This window comes from Poromitra crassiceps, assembly GCF_964638095.1.
Source record: "Poromitra crassiceps genome assembly, chromosome: 9".
Lineage (NCBI taxonomy): Eukaryota > Metazoa > Chordata > Actinopteri > Beryciformes > Melamphaidae > Poromitra > Poromitra crassiceps.
Window position 1 is genome coordinate 41,132,259 of NC_139630.1, and position 22,519 is coordinate 41,154,777.

At 42.7% G+C, this 22,519-nt stretch overlaps 1 protein-coding gene across 1 annotated transcript in view; it reads right to left on the reverse strand.

The window, feature by feature from the left end:
• ryr3 (ryanodine receptor 3) overlaps nucleotides 1-22,519 on the reverse strand; it is a gene marked incomplete at its 5' end in the record, with an annotated part of 215,243 nt that overhangs the window by 124,066 nt on the left and 68,658 nt on the right. The window contains 12 exons of the mRNA XM_083643307.1: nucleotides 2-146; nucleotides 476-635; nucleotides 991-1,074; nucleotides 1,607-1,710; nucleotides 4,619-4,723; nucleotides 7,777-7,993; nucleotides 9,023-9,215; nucleotides 10,252-10,493; nucleotides 11,503-11,636; nucleotides 12,707-12,825; nucleotides 12,951-13,046; nucleotides 18,824-18,959. Of these exons, the coding sequence (XP_083499433.1) occupies nucleotides 2-146; nucleotides 476-635; nucleotides 991-1,074; nucleotides 1,607-1,710; nucleotides 4,619-4,723; nucleotides 7,777-7,993; nucleotides 9,023-9,215; nucleotides 10,252-10,493; nucleotides 11,503-11,636; nucleotides 12,707-12,825; nucleotides 12,951-13,046; nucleotides 18,824-18,959 (1,735 nt within the window). The remainder of the gene's footprint in view (nucleotide 1; nucleotides 147-475; nucleotides 636-990; nucleotides 1,075-1,606; nucleotides 1,711-4,618; nucleotides 4,724-7,776; nucleotides 7,994-9,022; nucleotides 9,216-10,251; nucleotides 10,494-11,502; nucleotides 11,637-12,706; nucleotides 12,826-12,950; nucleotides 13,047-18,823; nucleotides 18,960-22,519) is intronic.

A 22,519-nucleotide genomic window follows, 5' to 3' on the forward strand; every position in this document is an offset into this window, starting at 1 on the left:
CCCTCCTGGTCTGGGGGATCGATGTCGTATCCATATCCAACCAGGGTCCTGATGGCCTCTCTCAGACTGTCTCTGTTAGACTTCTTTGTGCGCTCGTCCAGTAAAGCGTATGGCACCAGGCGAGGATTACGCCTGCTCTTCAAGTCCTGCCGCAAACAGAGAAAATACACCAATAAAAGACAGTAACTATACAAGCAGGATAAAGACGAACACATAAACAAATACAAAGAGCAAATCTAAATACAAATTTGGTTGACAGTGAATCTAGCTGCCGTTTCACCATTTTTAATGTCCATTCCGTTTTATTTGAAGGAATATCTTGGTACCAAAAGCTTTCTAATCAAATCCATTAATCTGAATCTCTACAGATTTAATTACTTCAACAGATCATTAAAATGTAATTTAGCTGTGCTCTAATCTAAAGGCCAGGCATAGTGTAGTAATTAGACCCTTTCAAAATTAGATGTATTTTTACCTGCTGGATACCATAGGTCCATCCTTGTTTAATCCTGTCCTTGGCCCACACGTTGTGGGCGTTCTCGGCCAGTTTATCAACCAGAACCTCCTGACCTGCAGTCAGTTTCACATCAGAAAGTTCCAGTGGCGTAGGCTTATACCCGTTAGACATCATGTAGCTGCAGACAATACAAAATGAGTAAGTTGAAGGTCGTCTAATCATGATTCTTGAAGTGGTGTCAATAGTGTGAATGTCCTGAAAAAGTACTCAAACAGTGAAATGATATCCCATTCTTCAACAGGATGATAGGTCTTAATGTCACACATACAGTAATATTTTCTTGAAATTCACGCACGGGTATTAACATCTGACACTGATGTGAGCAAGCCTTGGCAGAGGGCCGTTTTCTGTATGATCTACTGTAACCTACGACAGCTGCATTCCTCAGCTTGTAGGAACAAATCCACCACTGTGTCATTGAAACATCTGTTGACAAAGATAGGCTTCTGTAAAGCAGTAACAAGATGTCGTACTCTTTGGGAAGTTTGATTTTCTTGAGATCGTCCTCAGCGTGAACATTGGCCTGGGCAACATGGCACCCCAGTGCCAACAGGGTTCTGTAAGAGACAGAGAGAGAAATTAGGAGAAAATAGACAGAGGAAGACCATAACTTACATCGATACTCAAGCCCCATTACACATTGCCAGATGAGTATGTTCCAGCCTCGAACCAACGGACTCCATCAAAGGACTGTTGTGTTTGAAACACAGCTCATTAGAGATCCATAGATCTCAGCTAATCAATACAGTTACACTCAGGACAGTAGCCAGTTTTTGGCTGTGCGTCTCTACTGCAGCCGGTGCTCCAACAATATGTAATTGATAGATTGCATACCTGATCAAAGCTCCCTGTATCAGGAAGTTGCTTTATCGAGCCAAGCCTAATGTTTGTACAGTGACTCAGTGGTTGGCTCAAATAAGCTTTGGGCTCGAGATTTCTTAAAAATCAATACTGGAATTCACTCAGGAGATGCAAGTAATTACAAGCGCTGCTTTAATCTTTGCCTAATCTGCTTTTGTTATTGCATTCAGTTGGGAGCAGTTGCACTGAATAGGTAATTTAATTGTTTATCAAACAGCCCAGCCTTACTTAAGCGTTTCACTAGACATCTGGAGGTTGTAGTTCCTTTCGGTTTCGGGCAACTTGGTGAAATCCACGAGGCACGGGTGCTGCCTCTTGTTGTCATCGCGAACCTGAGGAGAAAGTAGTCTCATTATGATTAATGTGGGAGCAACAACTCTGGTTACCATCTGATTTCATGTTTAGCCTTCCTTAGTTCCTTTCTTTCTGTCTATCTATCCCACACAGATCTTTCAACTCCATTAACGACAGACAAAAAGACCCCACAGACAGGTGTGACAAAGTGTGGCCCGGCTTGGCTTGAACAAAGATGCAGCTAAATCTTTTTGCGGGGGACTTTAACAGATACGCTTTTTGTCCTTTTTCCCTGTCGAATAATTCAAGCCTGAGGCGTTGATGTTTTAATGAGGCGAAGATAAGTCCAACTCAGTCCAGAGGAGGGGAGCCACAGTGGCGTGAGGCTCAGTCGTCTGCGAGAGAGAGCGAGAAAGAGAGAGACGAACCCAGAGGAATTTGCTGCTGTGCCCAGACTCTCAATAAGACGCTGCCAGTGAAGCTCTCTCTGATCATTAACTATCTTCTGCTGTTGACAAAAACAAAAAGAATTGAGGTGCACAAGAGGTATGAGGAGGACATGTTTAGGCCAAGCACTTAGATGCAAAACGATGCAGCCAAGTTTATCAAGATTATCATCGTGGATCCCTGCCAAGTATGTGCCGCTTGTCCAAAGGTGCCCCCGTCTAGGGTTAGGCACAAGGTCACTTTGAGCTCACAGGAGCTCGTTAAAGCAGAATTAAATGCTGAGCAGCTGTTGGTGCCTAAATATTGTCCTTAATAAATGATAAGGCGGCCCAGGTCCCCCCGGAGTGCTGCTTTCTCCCAGCCTTAATTAATCTGGATGTCATACTCTGACTACTTGGAAGACGAAGCGCTTATTAAGTTTGTCAAATGGCCGCTGTGGCAAAGGCGTCAGTGGGAAATTATGCTGTGATAACGGCTACAGTACAAAAGAGCCAAGGTGTGTGATCAGACTCCGAACACTGCCTCTTCTGCAGTGAGCTGGCAAGGGAGAGAGGTAGGGAGGGAGGGAGGGAGGGATAGAGGAGAGTTTTCATATCTCGACTCATAGGATGTACTGTAGGCTGATTGAAGTTTGACATCTCCTCCCAAGTCACATGTTGGGGAGTTTCCGCCTGCACAGTAAGCGGTTTCTCATCTGACAAACAAGCCTAATAATAACTCAGGATCAACCAGTGTGTCCTAACTAGGATCAACTTATGGGTTTTGAAAGGCTAATACCAATTTTCTTTAAACTAACATCACCAATAGCCGATATTTTCTGCCTTGAAATTGGACCATTCCATGAAAAGAAAAAAAAATCAGTTTCCCTAATTAACTCATTCCCACCAGAGGTTCAAATGAAAAGTCACCAGCCACCGCCAGGGTTTTTGATAATTTTCATTAATTTCCCAAGACCCACAGAATATTGTCTAAAGATGTCTGCCTATGTAAAGAATATCCCAAAAGAAAGAAGAGAGCCTCTACTTTCATAGGGGCGGGGGAGAGTTAGATTCTACCCTCATCCGTTCTTTAGTTATCGACATTTGAATCCAGGTCCTTTTCACAAAAAATACCAGTCTCTGACCAGAAAGCGGAGAAAAAGGCATTTTTGTAAATAAAGTCATCTTCACAGCTCCTGAACCTAATAAATGTCTTTGATGGCGGATACTGGCTGATGTTACACTCAACTATGATCCCCATAATGATTTTGTTTCCAACACCCCCGTGGGCACAGCTTTCACTGTAACACCGGTGCGAGAAAGAGATTCACCCCGCCCTTGAGAGAGGCGAGCCGGGTCGCGCGTTCGTTTTGCGACTGGTTGTCTGTGTACGAGGTCAGGATCAATCTACTGGGTGAAATTTACACGGCGTCAAGAGTTTAGGAACTGGATTACTAATTCTTGAGGACAAGTGATTTGTGGACTTGTTGTCAGTGCCTGCAGCTTGGTGAAAACAGAATCCTTCACGTTTGAGTGACAGGCCCGCTGTAATGGAGTGCGTGCTCCTGTCGATAAAAGCTGCTGGCTGGACAGTGCCATGGAGCTGTGTTATGGACCTTTTCTGACGGGAGATTGTTGCTTTTCTCTGCTTCCTGGTTTTGTTAGACAATCGTGGTCGTTCCTGTACACCTTTAGACGTGCTGTAATGTTTCACAAGGTAAGTAAGAGAGCCATCTATCACATGACGGTGAAAACATCCAAAGACATCAATGGCGGGGAAGTGTTGCCTGTTAAAAGACATCTATGGCAGGGAAGGAGTTAATGAGGGTGGAAAAGCCTCTGAAACAGCATGTAGATATACTGTAGTATTAATTAAATTCATTCATTAAATCCATGAATACATAAAATCTGCATGTTTTACAGAGAGGTTTTTATGTAGCAGTGGTCAGGGAGGAACCTCCTTCCAAAATCTGCCCATATCAGCAAACAGATACTGTACATACTGTAAGCATAACCCTATAGACGTATGCCATGTACTTCAAAAAGGACAGATACATACTGTAAGCATAACCCTATATACGTATGGCATGTACTTCATACTGTAAGCATAACCCTATAGACGTATGCCATGTACTTCAAAAAGGACAGATACATACTGTAAGCATAACCCTATATACGTATGGCATGTACTTCATACTGTAAGCATAACCCTATATACGTATGCCATGTACTTCAAAAAGGACAGATACATACTGTAAGCATAACCCTATATACGTATGGCATGTACTTCATACTGTAAGCATAACCCTATAGACGTATGGCATGATACATACTGTAAGCATAACCCTATAGACGTATGGCGTGACACATACTGTAAGCATAACCCTATAGACGTATGGCATGATACATACTGTAAGCATAACCCTATAGACGTATAGCATGTATTTAAAAAAGGACAGATATTTGGCTGAATGGGTCATGAACCTGTGGTGTTGGAAGTGGTGAGGGTTAACAGGCCTACCTTGCCGTAGGTCCAGCCCAGTTCAATCTTGTTCATCCCCCACAGCTCATGGATGTTTTCTGCCAGCTTGTCCCGGACGTTGTCCAGGTGAGGGGGAAGGACAATCTGGAGAGAGGGGAAGGGAACAGATGGTTTGGTTGGACCATAAAGAGATGCCGACGAGGCAGCAAGTGAAAACGGTCTTTTTTCTTCTTCTCCTGATTGTGCAGTTCTTAGATTCCTGGGGACTATTGTTTGTTTCACATTACTTTGGATTGCAGTACATACAGTATATATATGAATCGATATATATATGTATCGATATATATATGTATTGATTATGTATATGTATGTACTGTATATGTATATGTATATGTATATGTATATTACCCCTGGGGGCAAGCACGTTCAAATACCTGAATAACCAGAACCGGAACTCAACTCGCCCGGTCACGCCCCTCTATGCTAATTTCCCCGAGAGCTCGCCCTATTATCTGGATTTTCTTCAACCATGCTGACAGATTTTCATGCAAATCAAAAATCTGTCTTGAGAGTAGCGCTGCACGATAAATCGTATCGCAGACTGCCTAAAACGCCATGAATAACAAAGATAACTTTATTTACACACACCATACAGTTAGGGCTAATGTACACCGTCTCCGGAACAGATGCAGTACGGCTGCAAACAGACCCACACTCATGTAATCTGTCAGACGTATGCGGGATCCGACAAAATAGAACAGGTGCGTACTTTTTCCGTACCGCATGTATCACCCATCAATTAACACGGGCGAGAGTCGATCCAGCAGTTTTGCTGGATCCGCAACGCAGCCGTAACGCATCTGGTGTACATTGCCTGTTACACTCAGCATGTGATCTGTGATGTCATGTGATGTCATGTGATGTCATGTGTTGTAAATCCAGCACATATCTTTCTCTTGCGTCGGTGCACTCCACCCCTCTGCCTAAGCCCAAACACGCTGTGTGTAGTTTCAGCTCGAGTCGCTAACAGAGAGCCATGCTTGTGGACACAGGCTATTCAATGTTTGAGGTCTATGTTAGCAGTGTTAAAGCAGAAAGACATAGGAACTGCATAGCTAATATGCATACTTCAATATTTGTTTATTTATCGCAAGTCATATGTCATCGCAATATTGAACAAATCGCAGATCGCAGGTTTTCCTGATATTATGCAGTCCTACTTGTTGAGAGATTAAAACCGTGTAAGATGCAGTCGTGAAACTTTACAGTCTCACAGCACTGCTGTCACACCCCGGCAGCATACAGATGTTACTCATCTAGTCTCACAGCACTGCTGTCACACCCCGGCAGCATACAGATGTTACTCATCTAGTCTCACAGCACTGCTGTCACACCCCGGCAGCATACAGATGTTACTCATCTAGTCTCACAGCACTGCTGTCACACTCCGGCAGCATACAGATGTTACTCATCTAGTCTCACAGCACTGCTGTCACACCCCGGCAGCAGTCATACAGATGTTACTCATCTAGTCTCACAGCACTGCTGTCACACCCCGGCAGCATACAGATGTTACTCATCTAGTCTAACAGCACTGCTGTCACACCCCGGCAGCATACAGATGTTACTCATCTAGTCTCACAGGACTGCTGCCACACCCCGGCAGCAGTCATACAGATGTTACTCATCTAGTCTCACAGCACTGCTGTCACACCCCGGCAGCAGTCATACAGATGTTACTCATCTAGTCTCACAGCACTGCTGTCACACCCCGGCAGCATACAGATGTTACTCATCTAGTCTCACAGGACTGCTGTCACACCCCGGCAGCATACAGATGTTACTCATCTAGTCTCACAGCACTGCTGTCACACCCCGGCAGCATACAGATGTTACTCATCTAGTCTCACAGCACTGCTGTCACACCCCGGCAGCATACAGATGTTACTCATCTAGTCTCACAGGACTGCTGCCACACCCCGGCAGCAGTCATACAGATGTTACTCATCTAGTCTCACAGCACTGCTGTCACACCCCGGCAGCATACAGATGTTACTCATCTAGTCTAACAGCACTGCTGTCACACCCCGGCAGCAGTCATACAGATGTTACTCATCTAGTCTCACAGCACTGCTGTCACACCCCGGCAGCAGTCATACAGATGTTACTCATCTAGTCTCACAGCACTGCTGTCACACTGCGGCAGCATACAGATGTTACTCATCTAGTCTCACAGCACTGCTGTCACACCGCGGCAGCATACAGATGTTACTCATCTAGTCTCACAGCACTGCTGTCACACCCCGGCAGCATACAGATGTTACTCATCTAGTCTCACAGCACTGCTGTCACACCCCTGCAGCATACAGATGTTACTCATCTAGTCTCACAGGACTGCTGTCACACCCCGGCAGCAGTGGGGCTTTTGCTAAGCAGGGGCCTTTGGTTAAGAACAAATAATACATTGAAATAATAAAAGCCCTACTTTTACCACTGTGGCAGTACTGCAGCAACACTTAAGTTAACTTGAGTTAAAGCTGTGTTCACACCGAGATATTTATTTATCTCTCTGTCGCTCGAATCAACCCTTTGGAATCGCTCTGTCGCTCTGTTTAAATCGCTCGTCAACAGGCACAATAATTGACGGACATCTGGGGTCTATAACGTTACGCAATGTCATGATATTTGTCCACTACGAGCCACCGTAGTTGTTTACAAGCTAAGCATATCAGCGTGCTCCTAACGTGAGCTCTATACCGGTAGTACAGACTTCACTTCATGTCAGCTGTCAGCCTGTCAATCAGCTGTCAATGCAGTTTGTTGCCACACAATAAACCAGCGCTTTGTTCCAAGCCAGTGTGATCCTTGACTCACTCTCACACGGCAGCCAATCAACGTTGAACAGCGAGCGACTGATGCCAGCGTAATTTCGCTCGAGTTGGGATATTTCATCTTGGGCGACGAGCAAATTTTCTCCCTATCGCTCTGTCTCTGTCGCTCGGACGCCCAGCGATTTTTCTCCCGGGCGAATATACGCTCAATCGCTCATTTGCATTGACTTTGTATGTAAACTCGATGCCAGCGAAAAACTTTAATAGGTCGGTGTGAACGCAGCTTAACACTTAAGTTTCATCCTATCTTATCCTAGTTTAATAAGCTGAGTTGACCCCAGTTCTGTGTTCCTGTAATGCCCTCACCTGGCTGGTGTCAACAGGAGTGGGGATGAAGGAGGCCTGGGACAGGAAGTGGGAGGTGCCAAGCAGGTCGCGCACCCCCTCATGGTCCCTTTTGTACTCCTTCACAGGCTCCACATGCATCTTCTCCTTGGGCAGCAGAGCCTCGTAGCACGGAGAATAGCCGGCAGGTGGCAGGAACTTGAAGTCACCATGGCGACCGCCCAACAGGAAACGGACCCTGGGATGAAAAGATTTACCTGAACATATTCTTATGTATAATTTATATTACACAAGTTGTGTTTGTTCGGTGTGATGTCGAGGCAAATGTTGACCCTCACAGTACTTTCTTCCAAGTGTCGAAGCAATTAATTACAATTATTCTTCCTTTTGTAATGGAGCAGTTTTTTGTGTACTTGTGCTTTTTAGAGTATTTTCTTATCACTAATTTTACTAGAAAACTATAGCATACTGTATGATGCAATGAATGAATGATAACCCACCTTTTGAAGAATATAACATTACAAAATGAGAAATGGGGTGAAAAAGCAGATTTATTTTAACGTTTCATTTATTTTCAAGATTTATTCTTACATTTTTCCATTTCCCCCTCTCTCTCAAGTACGCCCTGTAGTACCTCCACGTACCCCTAGTGGTGCGGGTACCCCAGTTTAGGAACCACTGTGTAGAGGGTAAACCCACCTGATCTCAGTGTAGTACTTTTTATTTATTTTTAATTTTTTCCAGAATAGACCGAATCACCGTGGCGTTGCGTTAATGCCACGGTAGACACTTGCTGATTGATTTGAATTATGGAGATATCACAAACTTGTTTGTTGATTTCTCTTGTCATTTTCAGCCGTAATTGTAATGTTAAAGATATAAACCTTAGTTAAACACGGTGGTCCGTGCTTATTTTATGTACTGTGTTGATAAACCAAATCTACCCAACAGACATCTCACCGCTGGTGAAACATCAAACATGCGTTTTAGAGACTGAACCATTTTCTCTTTATCTCAGTTCCCTGCCCCCGTTTGCTCCGCTCCATTAAATTGTATGTATGTGACGCAGGCGTTGTCTACGCAGACGTTATTGTAAATAAACATTGTGATTCGGTCTATAGTGTCTAGTCGACCCACTGCATCACTGCTTTACACCTAAAGCTATCCAACTCCGCAAGCTCTAATTGCATCTCATATAAACACCGACCCAACAGGAACAGCTCTTTGTTTTCATTTCCTCCCTTTAATGCTAAACGCCGAGCCTTACTTGACCCCTGCAGAAAAGCTGACGACGGGGAAGAAGAATCCGTCGGTATTGAAGTCCTCGAACATGCCCTGCACAGGCTGTCCGTTGATCCTGAAGGACATGCTGGGGGCGCCCAGGTCCAGACAGCAGCTCACCACATCGTCTGAGTTCAGCAGGTGCTGGTTAATCGATGCCACGGCTCGGGGGATTCGGCCTAGACAGAGAGGGGGAAGAGAGGGCTGATGGATGGCTGTTAGGTCTGCAAAGTCATTGGGAATGTAGGGCAGGACAAGACGTCCTCAGGACAAGACGTCCTCATAGCGACAGAATATGGGTGTGTTTGTCTGTGTCTTTTTGGTGTGGAAAGAGCGCTGCCTGGAGCGCTTTTTGTGAGGAGGAAAAGCAGATGTTAAAGTACCTGCTGCTAGCTCACTAACCAGCTGTTAGCCCTTCTAGACTGTTAGCAAGCTAACGTTACTAACTTTAATCAGACAATACAGTGTCGTAGAACAAGCAAGGCTTACCAATACACGTCCGGTATGACGTTAATCCATGCTGCCTTTATGATCACTGTAGTACCTAATGTAAATTCAATGATTAGCCTACACAACATCCTATTTCTCTATCGCCACTTTGACTTTCTCCATCTTGTGGTTGTTATGGATGGTACGGGAGGTGGTTCACATAACCCAGCGCTTTTCTGAAAAGATTAACAGTTCTCAGCTTTTGAAAGCGCTCCGCTCTGAGAGAAAAAAGCTCCAGCTGCAGTGCTTTTCTGGAGCAGAATCCTGTTGTGCACCTTGCGGATGATTCCTGTTGCTTTTAATGAGGAAAGTGCGCTGGAGCTGAGAATAAAACGCTATGTCGACACACAGCATAAGTCCATTTCCTATGACTCCCAAAACAACACGGAGTATATGAGCAAAACTGTGTGTGCAGGTGATACACCCCTGTTTCAGTTTCGTCGCGGGGAGGACGATCCAGTGGTGACTGCGGGGGAGACAATAAAAGTGGAGTACAGCATTTAACAGACTGCTTTACTAGTCTACTTTGTTCTGTAACTTCTGCCACTACAGTATCTGAATCATCTTGACAGATGCTCTGCGTAGGTTCAAACAAAATAATTACTTCCACGTACTATTTGACCTGGCTCCAATTTAAGAGTGGGACTGTTTCCCCCCATCTTCAGATATCCATTCCTTCACTACGTGAGCAACTAGATTTGGTTCAGTCCTTACAAAGATGCCTACCTGACCACAGGTGAAGCCCATCAAAGCTGTAGGAGTAGAGGTCATCCCCCGCGCCGTTGCCCCCCCACCCCTCTCCTCCTCCAGGGTAGGGAGCGTAGCCTGCAGTGTTGCCCCAGCCCACCCGCAGGTGGGTGGGCTCGCCGGTTACAAAGTGGTCCACCTGGTCAATCATCAGCTCAAAGTACCACTTCTTATACTGGGCCGAACCCTCAGCCACACCCAGGAAGATGTTGGGTCTCATACTGCATGTGAAAACAACAAAGAATAAGCTTGAATGATACAAACTGTACATAGTTAAATAAAGGTTCATCCGAAAAGACAAGGCCACTGAATTAGACCAGTTGATACTTTCATGTGTGACACAACATTGCTGTATGGCCTGAAAATGTGGGTGCATGTCTTTGAAGTTCTACACACATTTCTCAGAGGGCTAACTGTAACTGGCAAACTTGAAAGGCAAAGAATGAACTGTGGTCAAGAGACATGTAGATGTAAATTACTTTTTTTTCAGTCATTTGACCATTCCTGATCTTGGAAGCTCAGCTGGCTACTGTAGTTTACCTAGACAGCTGAAGGTTAATATAATTCAGTTTGAACCTGAAGGTCAGCTATAGGCTAAGCAGCTAACCTAGATAACTTTTTTCCAGCTACTAACAAGAGTGCTAAACTTATTACCGGTATTTCAGCCTATGTTACTAATACTTGCAAGACAAACTGTGGTTCGTTGGCTCTGCCCACTGAGGTCTAAGTCAACCAATGAGATTATGTCTGACTCCAGATAAGCTCTGCCTCTGAGAGATGATGCATAGTCATAGCAACACCTACTGGCAACACAAAAAGCGGTTTATCTCGAGAACCGTTCGTCCGATCGACTTCAAACTTGGTGGGTGCGCTGCTGGGTACCCAAGAAAGTGCAGTGTCAAATAAGAACTATGTCTTATACTCACAGTAAACTAATCGCACTAATCACAACTGTTAAAATGCCATGGCAGGGCACAACTACTAGCTGGAATTGTGGCTTGCATTGCAGTGTTTGTAAAACGTGAACTTTATTCTTTACTGAGTACATGTGTGTTGAGTGTGGAAAAAGCTGGGTCATTGCTTTTAACCATCAAGATGGTTTTTTCCACATGACCTGAATGCAGCATCACAATGTATTAGAAGGATAACCCCCTTGAGATGAACCATCTCGTTTTCGAGGGGGTTCTTAGCACAAATATACAGAATACCATCACTGTCCTTTTTCTTTACCTCTGAACATCATTGATCAGTCGCGTCTGAAGGAGCAGGTCCCTGTTGGGAAGCAGGTTGTCAGCGATTATATTCTGATTGGTTCTCACTGCCACCCCATTGCAAACACAGAGGGAACACAGGACGTCCAGGATCTGAGAGAGAGAGAGAGAGAGAGCGCAAGTCTTCACACACCTCCAGATGAAAATCCTCACCTTATTTCTCAGCTAAATAAACAGCTGCTCAGTCACATTCTGTCAGTCAATGTTTGTAGCATGTGCACTAGCATAATGGGCCACCCGGTCTATGGGCCACAGGATTCCAACTGCCACTCGTGATCAGCAGCTGCTGTTTATGAGGATGCGCTTGCCTACTCAAGTACCATTTGCAGAGCAAATATTGAGAGACTGTGACATTTTAACACTGCATATAAAACACATAGCAGGGATGTCATCAAAGACAAGACATTTGATATAAGGTAGGTTAACACAAGCTCACAGTATGACAAAAAGTTGTATGAATAAAAGTACGTACCTACCTACCTACCTCAGTCTAAAACACTGGTTAGTTTGACATTGATTTTAACAGTGATTGAGGTTTTATGAACCGACGTGCGTTACACACACTTAGTATGTACTGTAAATCCTTGCTGAGGCGCAGACGTGTGTGGAGTTTACTGTTGTTGTTCTCACCCAGAGAGAAGGGAGGAGAGAGGAGACAGGGTAATGCCTGTTACTGCAGGCTGAATGTCAAATTCGTTTTAGTCTGTTGAGAATGCCGTTGGAATTTAAAATAAACACAGAAGAAAAATCGAAAGCCCTATTCACACACGGTTAGTATTGGAAATGCATTTGCATGGGACAATTAAATTCTATTAAATCATTGGTGCCACAGATATAAGGCCAAGCTTTTTGGTAGAACAAGACAAGAACAAGAACTTCAATTCACCCGCGATTAGGATGATCAGGGGATGTCCAAATCACTGAATCTCCCCAGGTAATATAAGTTGTATGCTAATAGGAGTTAAGTGTATTTATGAGGGTGAAAGTGATATAAGAAAGGTTGTCATGTAGATGTAGGTACTGTATGTTTAATATGCAATGCATTTTTCTGAGTTGCACACATTTGTACAAGCTGCCAAGTACCACCACAATCTACTACTGTTGAAAGCTGAAGACACTTCTCTAACTTCTCTAACTACTACTGCCTCTCTACTTCTGCCCACCTTGTAGTTGCGTCCATGCTTATAGAGCAGGGAGATGATGGAGTTGATGTGTGCTTTCTGGATGATGTTCAGAGCCTCTGGACTTTCAACCAAGATGCAGTGGAGGACTTCCAGGATTCCTAAGAGGTTGGAGATAATATTTGTCATTTTTTATCATATCATCTCTACATTGAATAGACATCTGAGCTTCAGTTTAGCATTTACTGACAATCTGAGGGCTGGAGATCTCTGTTCCCCATAATACCTGAAGAGGATTCCGATCTCTCCAGCTTGCTGACCAACCAGTCCAGGTTACGAGAGAACTGGGTACAGTTGTTCCTATTCCCACGGATCAGGGAGGCTGGACAGAATGAAAATATATACATGACATTTAGTAAAAAGTTTTTGTGGTGGGGTTGAAGAGGTTAAATCAGATCCAGGCTAAAAGACTAAAGTCATTGGCTATCTTAAGACCTTTGCAAAATACTTTACACTAGCTTTACACTGTGAAACTTACACACACAACTAGTTGCAGATCGCAAATTCCATGAAAAATAATTTCCATGCAACTTGACAGTTACACGAAGCAATTAAAAAATAATGATGTCTCATGCACCACAGTAGCTAGATTGTAATTTTTTCATCTGTTGTACTGTTTTCTTGTTTTTATTGCTAGATTATATCAAGTGGGAAGTGTCATTGTAACTGCATTCCTGTGTGTACTATCGGTTTTTCTTCTGGCACAGGCTGGCTACTTTCTTTGATTATGGCTGTCCCGGAGAATAGGAAGACAGCTATCGTTGCATTAGCCTACTTATTGATATGCTGGAGGAAAAACCAACCTAAAAAGGCTAAACATCTGTGGAAGGACTGGCTATTCAAAAGAGAGACCTATCGATAATTTTACTCTCTATTCAAGGAGCTTGATCCAATAAACAATCTGCCTCGGTGAGTGCATTCTCCCAAAACAGGCAAAAAAACTTTAGCAAAATTAAAAACAACCATGCTGGCATGTTAACGTTAACTAAGCTAACGTTAGCCAACGCGGCTAACTGCAATTTAAACTTTGCCTAGCTCATGTTTGTTTGTTGACATGAAAAAACTTTAGCATGATTGCATGAATTCTATGAGGATAATCTCCTTATGAAGTGTCCAAGAGACCATTATATTCGGTTTTATTATTTTGTTCATTTTGGTGATAAGCCGTTGTCGAGTTGAAATCAATTGAAATGATACCACATCGACGATAGTTTGCCTAGACGTAGATCACCTTGATTGGCTGTTGCATGAAACTAGTTTCACAAAGTTGAGAGTTGTGTACCTGTTGCGGCTGAGTTTCAGACAAGTTTGAAGCGCGTTGCAGAAGGCTTTACACCATGCAACTCAATTGCAACTTAGTTTCAACCAACTAAAGTTTCACCGTGTAAAAGCCACCTTAATTGTTAGACGATGTAATCATGTGGACTGGAAATGCTAAAGCAACAAGCATGAACAATGTAACAATGTTTTATCCAAAATGGAAGGATATAGTAGAGGACACTAGAGGACAGAGGAAGGAATTTCAAGTTCTAGGAAGATTTTTTTTCATTCCACCTTAGCAAAGCACTTTCTGCCCATTCAACCAGTCTAATAACCTAGAGACCGGGGATGTAATAAAATTTCCACTTAAGTTTGACAAAAACATAGGATTATAGCAAACATTAAAGTCATTGTGTGACATCCCGAGTCGATAGGTAGACACATTGAAATTCAATGAATGTGTGGAACCACCCGGAACTGGCCTTAATGAAGTCCCTCCCTACGTGACCAGATGAATGGTAGAAACTTTGTGAAACCATTGTGAAGACAGAAGCTCTATGCTCTATTAAAGGTTGAAGTGCATTAACTTATGGCCTCGTCTCAGCCACGTACGGCGGTGACATTACCAAGTCTCCTCATTACTTTACGCTCTCATTTGTTACCATTAAGATCCAGGGACACCGGACTGATAATGCGTGTGAAACTATTTAACAGCGCTTGGTGCCAGAGGAATACTGATGGGCATCTAATCTCCCTTAATTCCGCCCTTTGAGGAAAGCTATCCGTCAATACTAACACGTGGATAGAGCCGCCCCGCGAGCCGAGGCAGAGGTGCTCTCACTGTGAGTGATGGGAATGTGAAATAAACAATCGGAGAAGGAGAGGAGAACCTGAGGCTTTACATTAGTATTACAAGTACATCACGTTTTTGGGAGATTGGCCCATTGGTCAACTTAACATAAGACACCAAAATCACCTGTGCGTCCCCAGTAGATCATTGGCTATGGAGCTCCAAACACTTTAGCTTTAGCATACACTATCTTGAGTGATAGCAGGTGACTATGATTCTTCAAAGTAAGGAGACAAATCTTTAAGTGATAAAAAAAAAAAAGTTGTTACTGGCCTGTGGATTCAAACATTTTAAAGGAACACGCCAACCATATTTTGGGAGATTCGCCTATTTGCCATATAGTAAGCCATAGTAAGACGAGATGCCCTTCTCTTCTCTGTGCGTGCAATAGAAAAGTAGCGATACGCCCCCCTGCTAGTTAGCTTAGCTCAATGACTGGTAGTCCGCGGGAATGTCTAGCCTACCCCCGTTAAGTCACCAAATACACATTCAAACAGTGCCAAAACATGTACATGTTGTGGCTCGTGCATTCACCATGTTATGAAATAGTAACGTAGAAATTATGAGACATTGTAATCTTCGAAGCAAATACATAAGCCAGAAGTTCCAGTTTTGTCAGGAAAATAGTTCTGGCTATGTATTTGCTTCGAAAATTACAATATCTGGTCATTTTGAATTATTGTTTCATAATGTGGTGAGTACATGAGTAACAACATATACTGTACAAATGTTGCCGTGTTCCTTTAACTCATTGAGTGCCAATGACGACAATCGTCGTCAATTGCTTTAGTGACGTAGAGTGCCAATGACGACGATTGTCGTCAATTGCGTTTTTTGAAAAAAAAAACGGAGCGCTCCGAAAATAGACTGGGTGCGTGTTAGGCTGTGTGTTAGTGTGGGGAGGAGTTTGCAGCTGAGGGGGGGAGAGGGGGGTGGGGCACGCAGGCACCACACAACTACACCACGTCACTACATCAGAAAATATTATCTTCAGACTCAGTGAATGTGCTTGAAATGCTGCATTTCACAAAAGGCGGAATAACTCAGCTTCTAATTTTGAAATGTGTCTTTTTGCTCAAAACAGCCTATCTTCTCTGGCTCATAACTAAAGAACGGAAAATGGGATCAATAAACTTTTTTTGCAGATGATAGAAGAGAGTCTCATTGTTCTTTGTCCGTGTTCGGTGTTTACATAGTAATATCACACAATATTCTGTGGGCCTCGAGAAATCACTGAAAACGCTCTGAAACTCTGGCACTGGGAGCGTCCGTTCTCCAAAAGTGGCTGGCACTGAATGAGTTAAACATGAATTACCATTAACTCAATATAGCTGATATCAGAAGGTTTATTTGTGGAACTATTTCAGGTGAGCAATCACTATTCATCTGCTATGCAGTGACTTTTGGTTGTATAGGCCCACCACCTTCACTTCCTGTGGAAACTAGGGAAGTAGTCCCTGCTAAAGTTAGCATGTGATGATCTACAAGGGACACATGGATGACTTTGGTGTTTCTGTTCACATCATTTAACAGGTCAGTGGACCAGCTGGCCAATCATCCAAAAACCTGTCGTATACCTTTAAATAGGCCAGTGGAGTGGAGAGCAGAAGAGAGGAGGTTGGGACAAACAAGACTGCTGCCCAATTCATCACACAAACGCCCTCTCCACCCCACTGACGTTGCATGCTTGGGGGTGACCCGAGTGTTGCGTTAGCGGCGGGAAGTCCGGAGTCTACTCAGTGGAGAGTTTGTTGTGGGTTTTGTGTGTTTGTGCAAGTACATTCTGGGGAAGCGATGATGAATATGAGGGCAGCCAAGGTGAGCCGAGGGGAAGCTGTTGACGTGAAGACTCCGTGACAGCGAAACAAACTGCCCAAGAAAGAAAAGTTGTCCAAAAGTAAAACTTTTGAGGGTCACGTTTTTAGAGGTGGTGACTCAACACGGGGCCTTAGGAGAGCGCGGCTAATGCCGGCGCCGATGGCAGCTGACATTTTGTTAATGGAGCTTGGAATAAACAGCTTCTTATGTCCACATTTCTCTAGGAGAAGGATGTGGCCTAAGAGGAAAAGCAGGGCAGATCGTGAAAGACCAATATGAGATATTTATTTACAGTATATTTGCAGTGACGATCTCTCTCTCTCAACTCCGTTGTTACAGATGATCACAAATAGAGATGCGACGATTATAGATTTTGATGGTAGGATTATAGTCTGAGGGGGAGGGTCATGTTTTCACCATTATTATACATAGATTTCTTTCACAACACTATGGATAATTCACGGCGATCTGAATGAATGAATGAATGAATGAATGAATTTAGTTAAAAGGATAATCAACCCACTTCTCTTATCATTATAATCTAGGTAATATAAGCACATGGCAGTGTTTACCTTCCTGCTCTGTTTTCCTCATGGAGAGGTCCCATTTCCTCCTCTGGCAAAATGCTCCATTGTGACGCATTTTATGTCACAACGCGTCATAACGACAGTGCGGAAGTTCTGCTCAAGACGTGGAATCGGCTCCGAGGGCGGCTGTTATTGTTTATTTTGTATTATTTTCTAAGTATGTGCACATCCAAGGAGAATTTAGAGCATTTAGAGCCTTAATGACTTGCAGCTGGCAGGGGCGGAGTTTCTGCAGATAGAGAATTCTCCAACAGAGAGAGAAGGTAAACACTGCCTATGTGCTTATATTACCAAGGGACATTAAAAAAACTTCCACATTATCATAATGTCCCTTTAACTTCCACATTATCATGTCCCTTTAATTGCCACATTATCATAATGTCCCTTTAACTTCCACAGTACCATAATGTCCCTTTAACTTCAACATTTTCATAATGTCCCTTTAACTTCCAGAGTCCCATAATGTCCCTTTAACTTCCACATTATCATAATGTCCCTTTAACTTCAACATTATCATAATGTCCCTTTAACTTCCACATTATCATAATGTCCCTTTAACTTCCACATTATCATAATGTCCCTTAACTTCCACAGTACCATAATGTCCATTTAACTTCCACATTATCATAATGTCCCTTTAACTTCCACATTATCATAATGTCCCTTTAACTTCCACATTATCATAATGTCCCTTTAACTTCCACATTATCATAATGTCCCTTTAACTTCCAGAGTCCCATAATGTCCCTTTAACTTCCACATTATCATAATGTCCCTTTAACTTCCACATTATCATAATGTCCCTTTAACTTCCACATTATCATAATGTCCCTTTAACTTCCAGAGTCCCATAATGTCCCTTTAACTTCCACATTTTCATAATGTCCCTTTAACTTCCACATTATCATAATGTCCCTTTAACTTCCACATTATCATAATGTCCCTTTAACTTCCACATTATCATAATGTCCCTTTAACTTCCACATTATCATAATGTCCCTTTAACTTACACAGTACCATAATGTCCCTTTAACTTACACATCATCATAATGCCTCTTTAACTTACACAGTACCATAATGTCCCTTTAACTTCCACATCATCATAATGCCTCTTTAACTTCCACAGTATCATAATGTCCCTTTAACTTCCACAGTACCATAATGTCCCTTTAACTTCCACAGTACCATAATGTCCCTTTAACTTCCACAGTACCATAATGTCCCTATTTATCTGTGACCAGCAGTTCGCAAAAAGTGCTGATTGCAGCTATTGCGAATCCGCGCTTGTTTTGAGAGTGAGAACAGAAACACTCTGTGTAGCTGAGCCTTTACGGTTACAAAACCGTAACTTTTTAAACCGTGATTACAGTAATAGTGAAATTGGTTACTCGCTGCATCCCTATTTGTCTCTCCAGATGAGAGAAGGGAAGAGGAGCAGCATGGAAGGGGGAGGAAGGGAGCGAGACAAGGCGAAGTGGCTGCAGAAGATTAATACTGTATGTCTGACCCGGGGTCAGTGGATGACAGGCCCTGACAGACGATGTGGACGTTCCATGAGAGGCGGCGCTCAGGCCTGTGGCTTACCCAAGAGCTCATAGAGGAGGTTGAGGATGTCCTTCCACGCGGCGCCCGCCTCCTCCCCGGCCATCTCTCCGAACTGGGCGGCGCTGTCATACAGGTTCATCCGGTCGATGCATTTGGACAGGAGGGCTAGCATGCCCTGAGGAAATAATGAGATTATTACCTGGGACGATCTGCTATTTGTCAAGTAGATCTGTTTTCAGATGACATGCACTGAGACAGAGAAGATCATTCTTTTAAAATGATCGAATAAAAACCTTTTCACTATTGCTGGGTGAAGATTAGATTAGATGTTACACCCTCCCTCACACAACATTACTTCTAAATATTGAGTGCTAGTGACAGCAATAATAATGATTTTTATTCATTTAGCACACTTGAATTAAAATACAACGAAATCTCAAGGTGCTTCACAGAGAGTAAAAACATCAAACTGATCAATTTACAAAAATCAGACAATAATAGGCACAAATCATATGAGGGTTAAAATTGGATGAATACAATTAGTGACAAAAGGTTAAAAGGAAACGGAGATCAGAACCAGGGCCTAGGGGAAAATAGAGATGAACAGGTGGGTCTTAATATTTGATTTAAAGACCATGAGTCAGTAGCCACTTTTACACAGAGATCCCGCAATATTGCTGTTAGGAAGGCCCGCAAATAAGCCAGCGTTGACCTTTTACACAGAAAGCGATTTCTAGGTGTGTTTACACAGAAAGTCAAGTCAAGTCAAGTCAAGTTTATTTGTATAGCACATTTCATACACAGAGGCAATTCAAAGTGCTTCACATAAAATGGTTGACAGGAAAAGAAAAGAAAAGAAGAGAGTAAAATGGACATTTAAAAGCATCACAAAAAAAAACGAGTATAAAGAGTGCATTCATTAAGCACATAAAATGGTTGACAGGAAAATAAAAGATTTAAAAGCATCACAACAAAACTTAAAAAAAAAAAAAAAAAAAAGAGTATAGAAAGTGCAATAAGCAACAGGCGCAGCAGTTGCAGAAAGAGCTCAAACTTATAGAGGACTCATTGGGTTTGCATAGTAGCTGTCAGCAGTTAAAAGCGACGGTAAACATAAAAGTCTTTAGTCTATTTTTAAAAGTAAGTAAGGTTGGGGCAGATCTGAGGTCTTCAGGCAATTTGTTCCAGCTAGCAGAAGCATAGTGGGTACATGCGGCCTTCCCGTGATTTGATTTGATCCTAGGGATAGTTAATAAGCTGGACCCTGTTGACCTAAGAGTTCTAGACGGTTCGTAGCGTGGGAGCAATTCAGCTATGTATTTTGGGCCTAGGCCGTTAAGTGATTTATAGACTAATAACAGTATTTTAAAATCTATTCTCTGACACACTGGCAACCAGTGTAAGGACTTAAGAACTGGAGTGATATGATCAGCTTTCTTAGTCTTCGTTAGAACTCTAGCAGCAGCATTCTGAATAAGTTGAAGCTGCCTAAGTTCTTTTTTGGAGAGACCAGAAAAAAGGCTATTGCAGTAGTCTAACCTACTATAAATGAAGGCGTGAATTAGTTTTTCTAGATCCTGTCTGGACATGTATCCCCTAATTCTTGCTATATTTTTAAGATGATAAAAAGCAGATTTTCTAATTGACTTAATGTGGGAGTTAAAATTGAGATCGGAATCAATAATAACTCCAAGATTTTTGACTTGATCCTTAGGCTTCAGGGATAGAGACTCAAGGCGTACAGTGATTTTAAGCCTTTGTTCTTTGGGGCCAAACACGATCACCTCAGTTTTGTCTTTGTTTAGCTGTAGGAAATTCTGGCACATCCAGTTATTTATTTGATCAATGCACTGGCACAATGATTCTATGGGGGCATAGTCAGCTGAGGAAAGAGTTATATACAGCTGAGTGTCGTCTGCATAGTTATGATAGGCTACTTAGTTTTTTTGCATAATTAGGCCTAGAGGGAGCATATAAAGTTTGAAGAGAACGGGCCCCATAATGGATCCTTGAGGCACCCCACAAGTCATCCTAGTTAGGTCAGATGTGTAATTGCCAATGGAGACGAAGTACTTCCTGTCTTGAAGATAGGACTTGAACCACTGGAGGACCGTACCCGATAGCCCAACCCAGTTTTCCAGTCTGTCCAATAAAATTGAGTGGTCAATAGTGTCAAATGCAGCGCTAAGATCCAGTAGCACTAGAATCAAATTTTTGCCTGAGTCTGTGTTCATTCTGATGTCATTTATGACTTTAGTAAGCGTGGTTTCAGTGCTGTGATGGGGGCGAAAGCCTAATTGGAATTTATCTAGGAGATCATTTGAGGTTAGGAATCTATTGAGTTGTAGGTAAACAACCTTTTCAATTATTTTGGCTATAAAGGGGAGATTAGATATTGGTCTGTAATTACTGATTACCGATGCATCAAGGCTACGCTTTTTTAGTAGGGGTTTAATAACTGCAGTTTTCAGGGACTCAGGAAAAGTGCCGGTCACAAGGGATCTATTAACTATTTGCAATAGGTCCGACGACAGACAGTTATAAACGCTTTTAAAAAAGCTTGTTGGAAGGGTATCGAGACAGCACGAAGATGATTTAAGGCCTTGCACAGTTTCCTCTAAGATGTCGTGGTCGATAACGCTGAACTGGGACAAATTTATCGAACTAGGGATCTGCGTGTAGGATGATGTCACAGCATTTCTTGGAGTGGAGCCACTAATAGCCTGCCTGATATTAATAATTTTATCCGTAAAAAAGGCAGCAAACTCATTACATTTGACAGTAGAGAGGAATTCAGGTGCTACACAGAGAGGCGGATTAGTCAGTCTATCAACTGTGGCAAATAGAGTGCGTGCATTGTTCACATTTTTGTTAATTATCTCGGAAAAGAACGATTGTCTCAACCTTTTCAGTTCGAGGTTGTAGGACTGAAGACTTTCTTTGTAAATATCATAGTGAATGTGAAGATTAGTTTTCCGCCATTTACGCTCAGCTTTCCTGCAATCTTTCTTTTTGCATCTAACGGATGCAGAATTTCGCCAGGGTGCTTTAATTTTGCCAGACAGCAATTTTAACCTAACAGGGGCCACACTATCAATAGTATTCAGAATTGTTGAAATGAAGTTATCAAGAATCTCATTGACAGAAGCTGATGTGGGAGGAGATAAAGAAAATCTCTCCATAAACAGCGCGCTGGTGCCTGCATTAATGTCTCGTCTTTTAACGGTTTGTGACCTATTAATGATCTCAGGGGAGATTTCCATTTCGAAAAAGATGCAAAGATGGTCAGACAACGCAACATCAATAGTCGACACAGAAGAGGACTTGAAGCCCCTAGTAATAACTAAATCCAAGGTATGGCCTCGGTTGTGAGTAGGCCCTGAAACATGTTGAGACAGATCAAAAGTATCAAGTAAGATATTCAGTTCTTTGGCAAAATTATCCGTCGGGTTATCAATATGAATATTGAAATCCCCAGCAATAGATATACAATCATGTTCCATGAAGATTAAGGAGAGTAGATCAGCAAATTCAACGAGAAAGCTGGCTGAGTATTTTGGTGGTCTATAGATATTCAGCAGTAACACAGTGGTTGAGCATTTCAGAATAGCAGCAACGTATTCAAACGATGGAAAGTCTCCAAATGTTACCTGCTTAAATTGAAACATATCAGAAAAGACAATCGCTACTCCCCCCCCCCCCCCTCTTATCAGCTCTGGGAGTGTCAATGAAGCT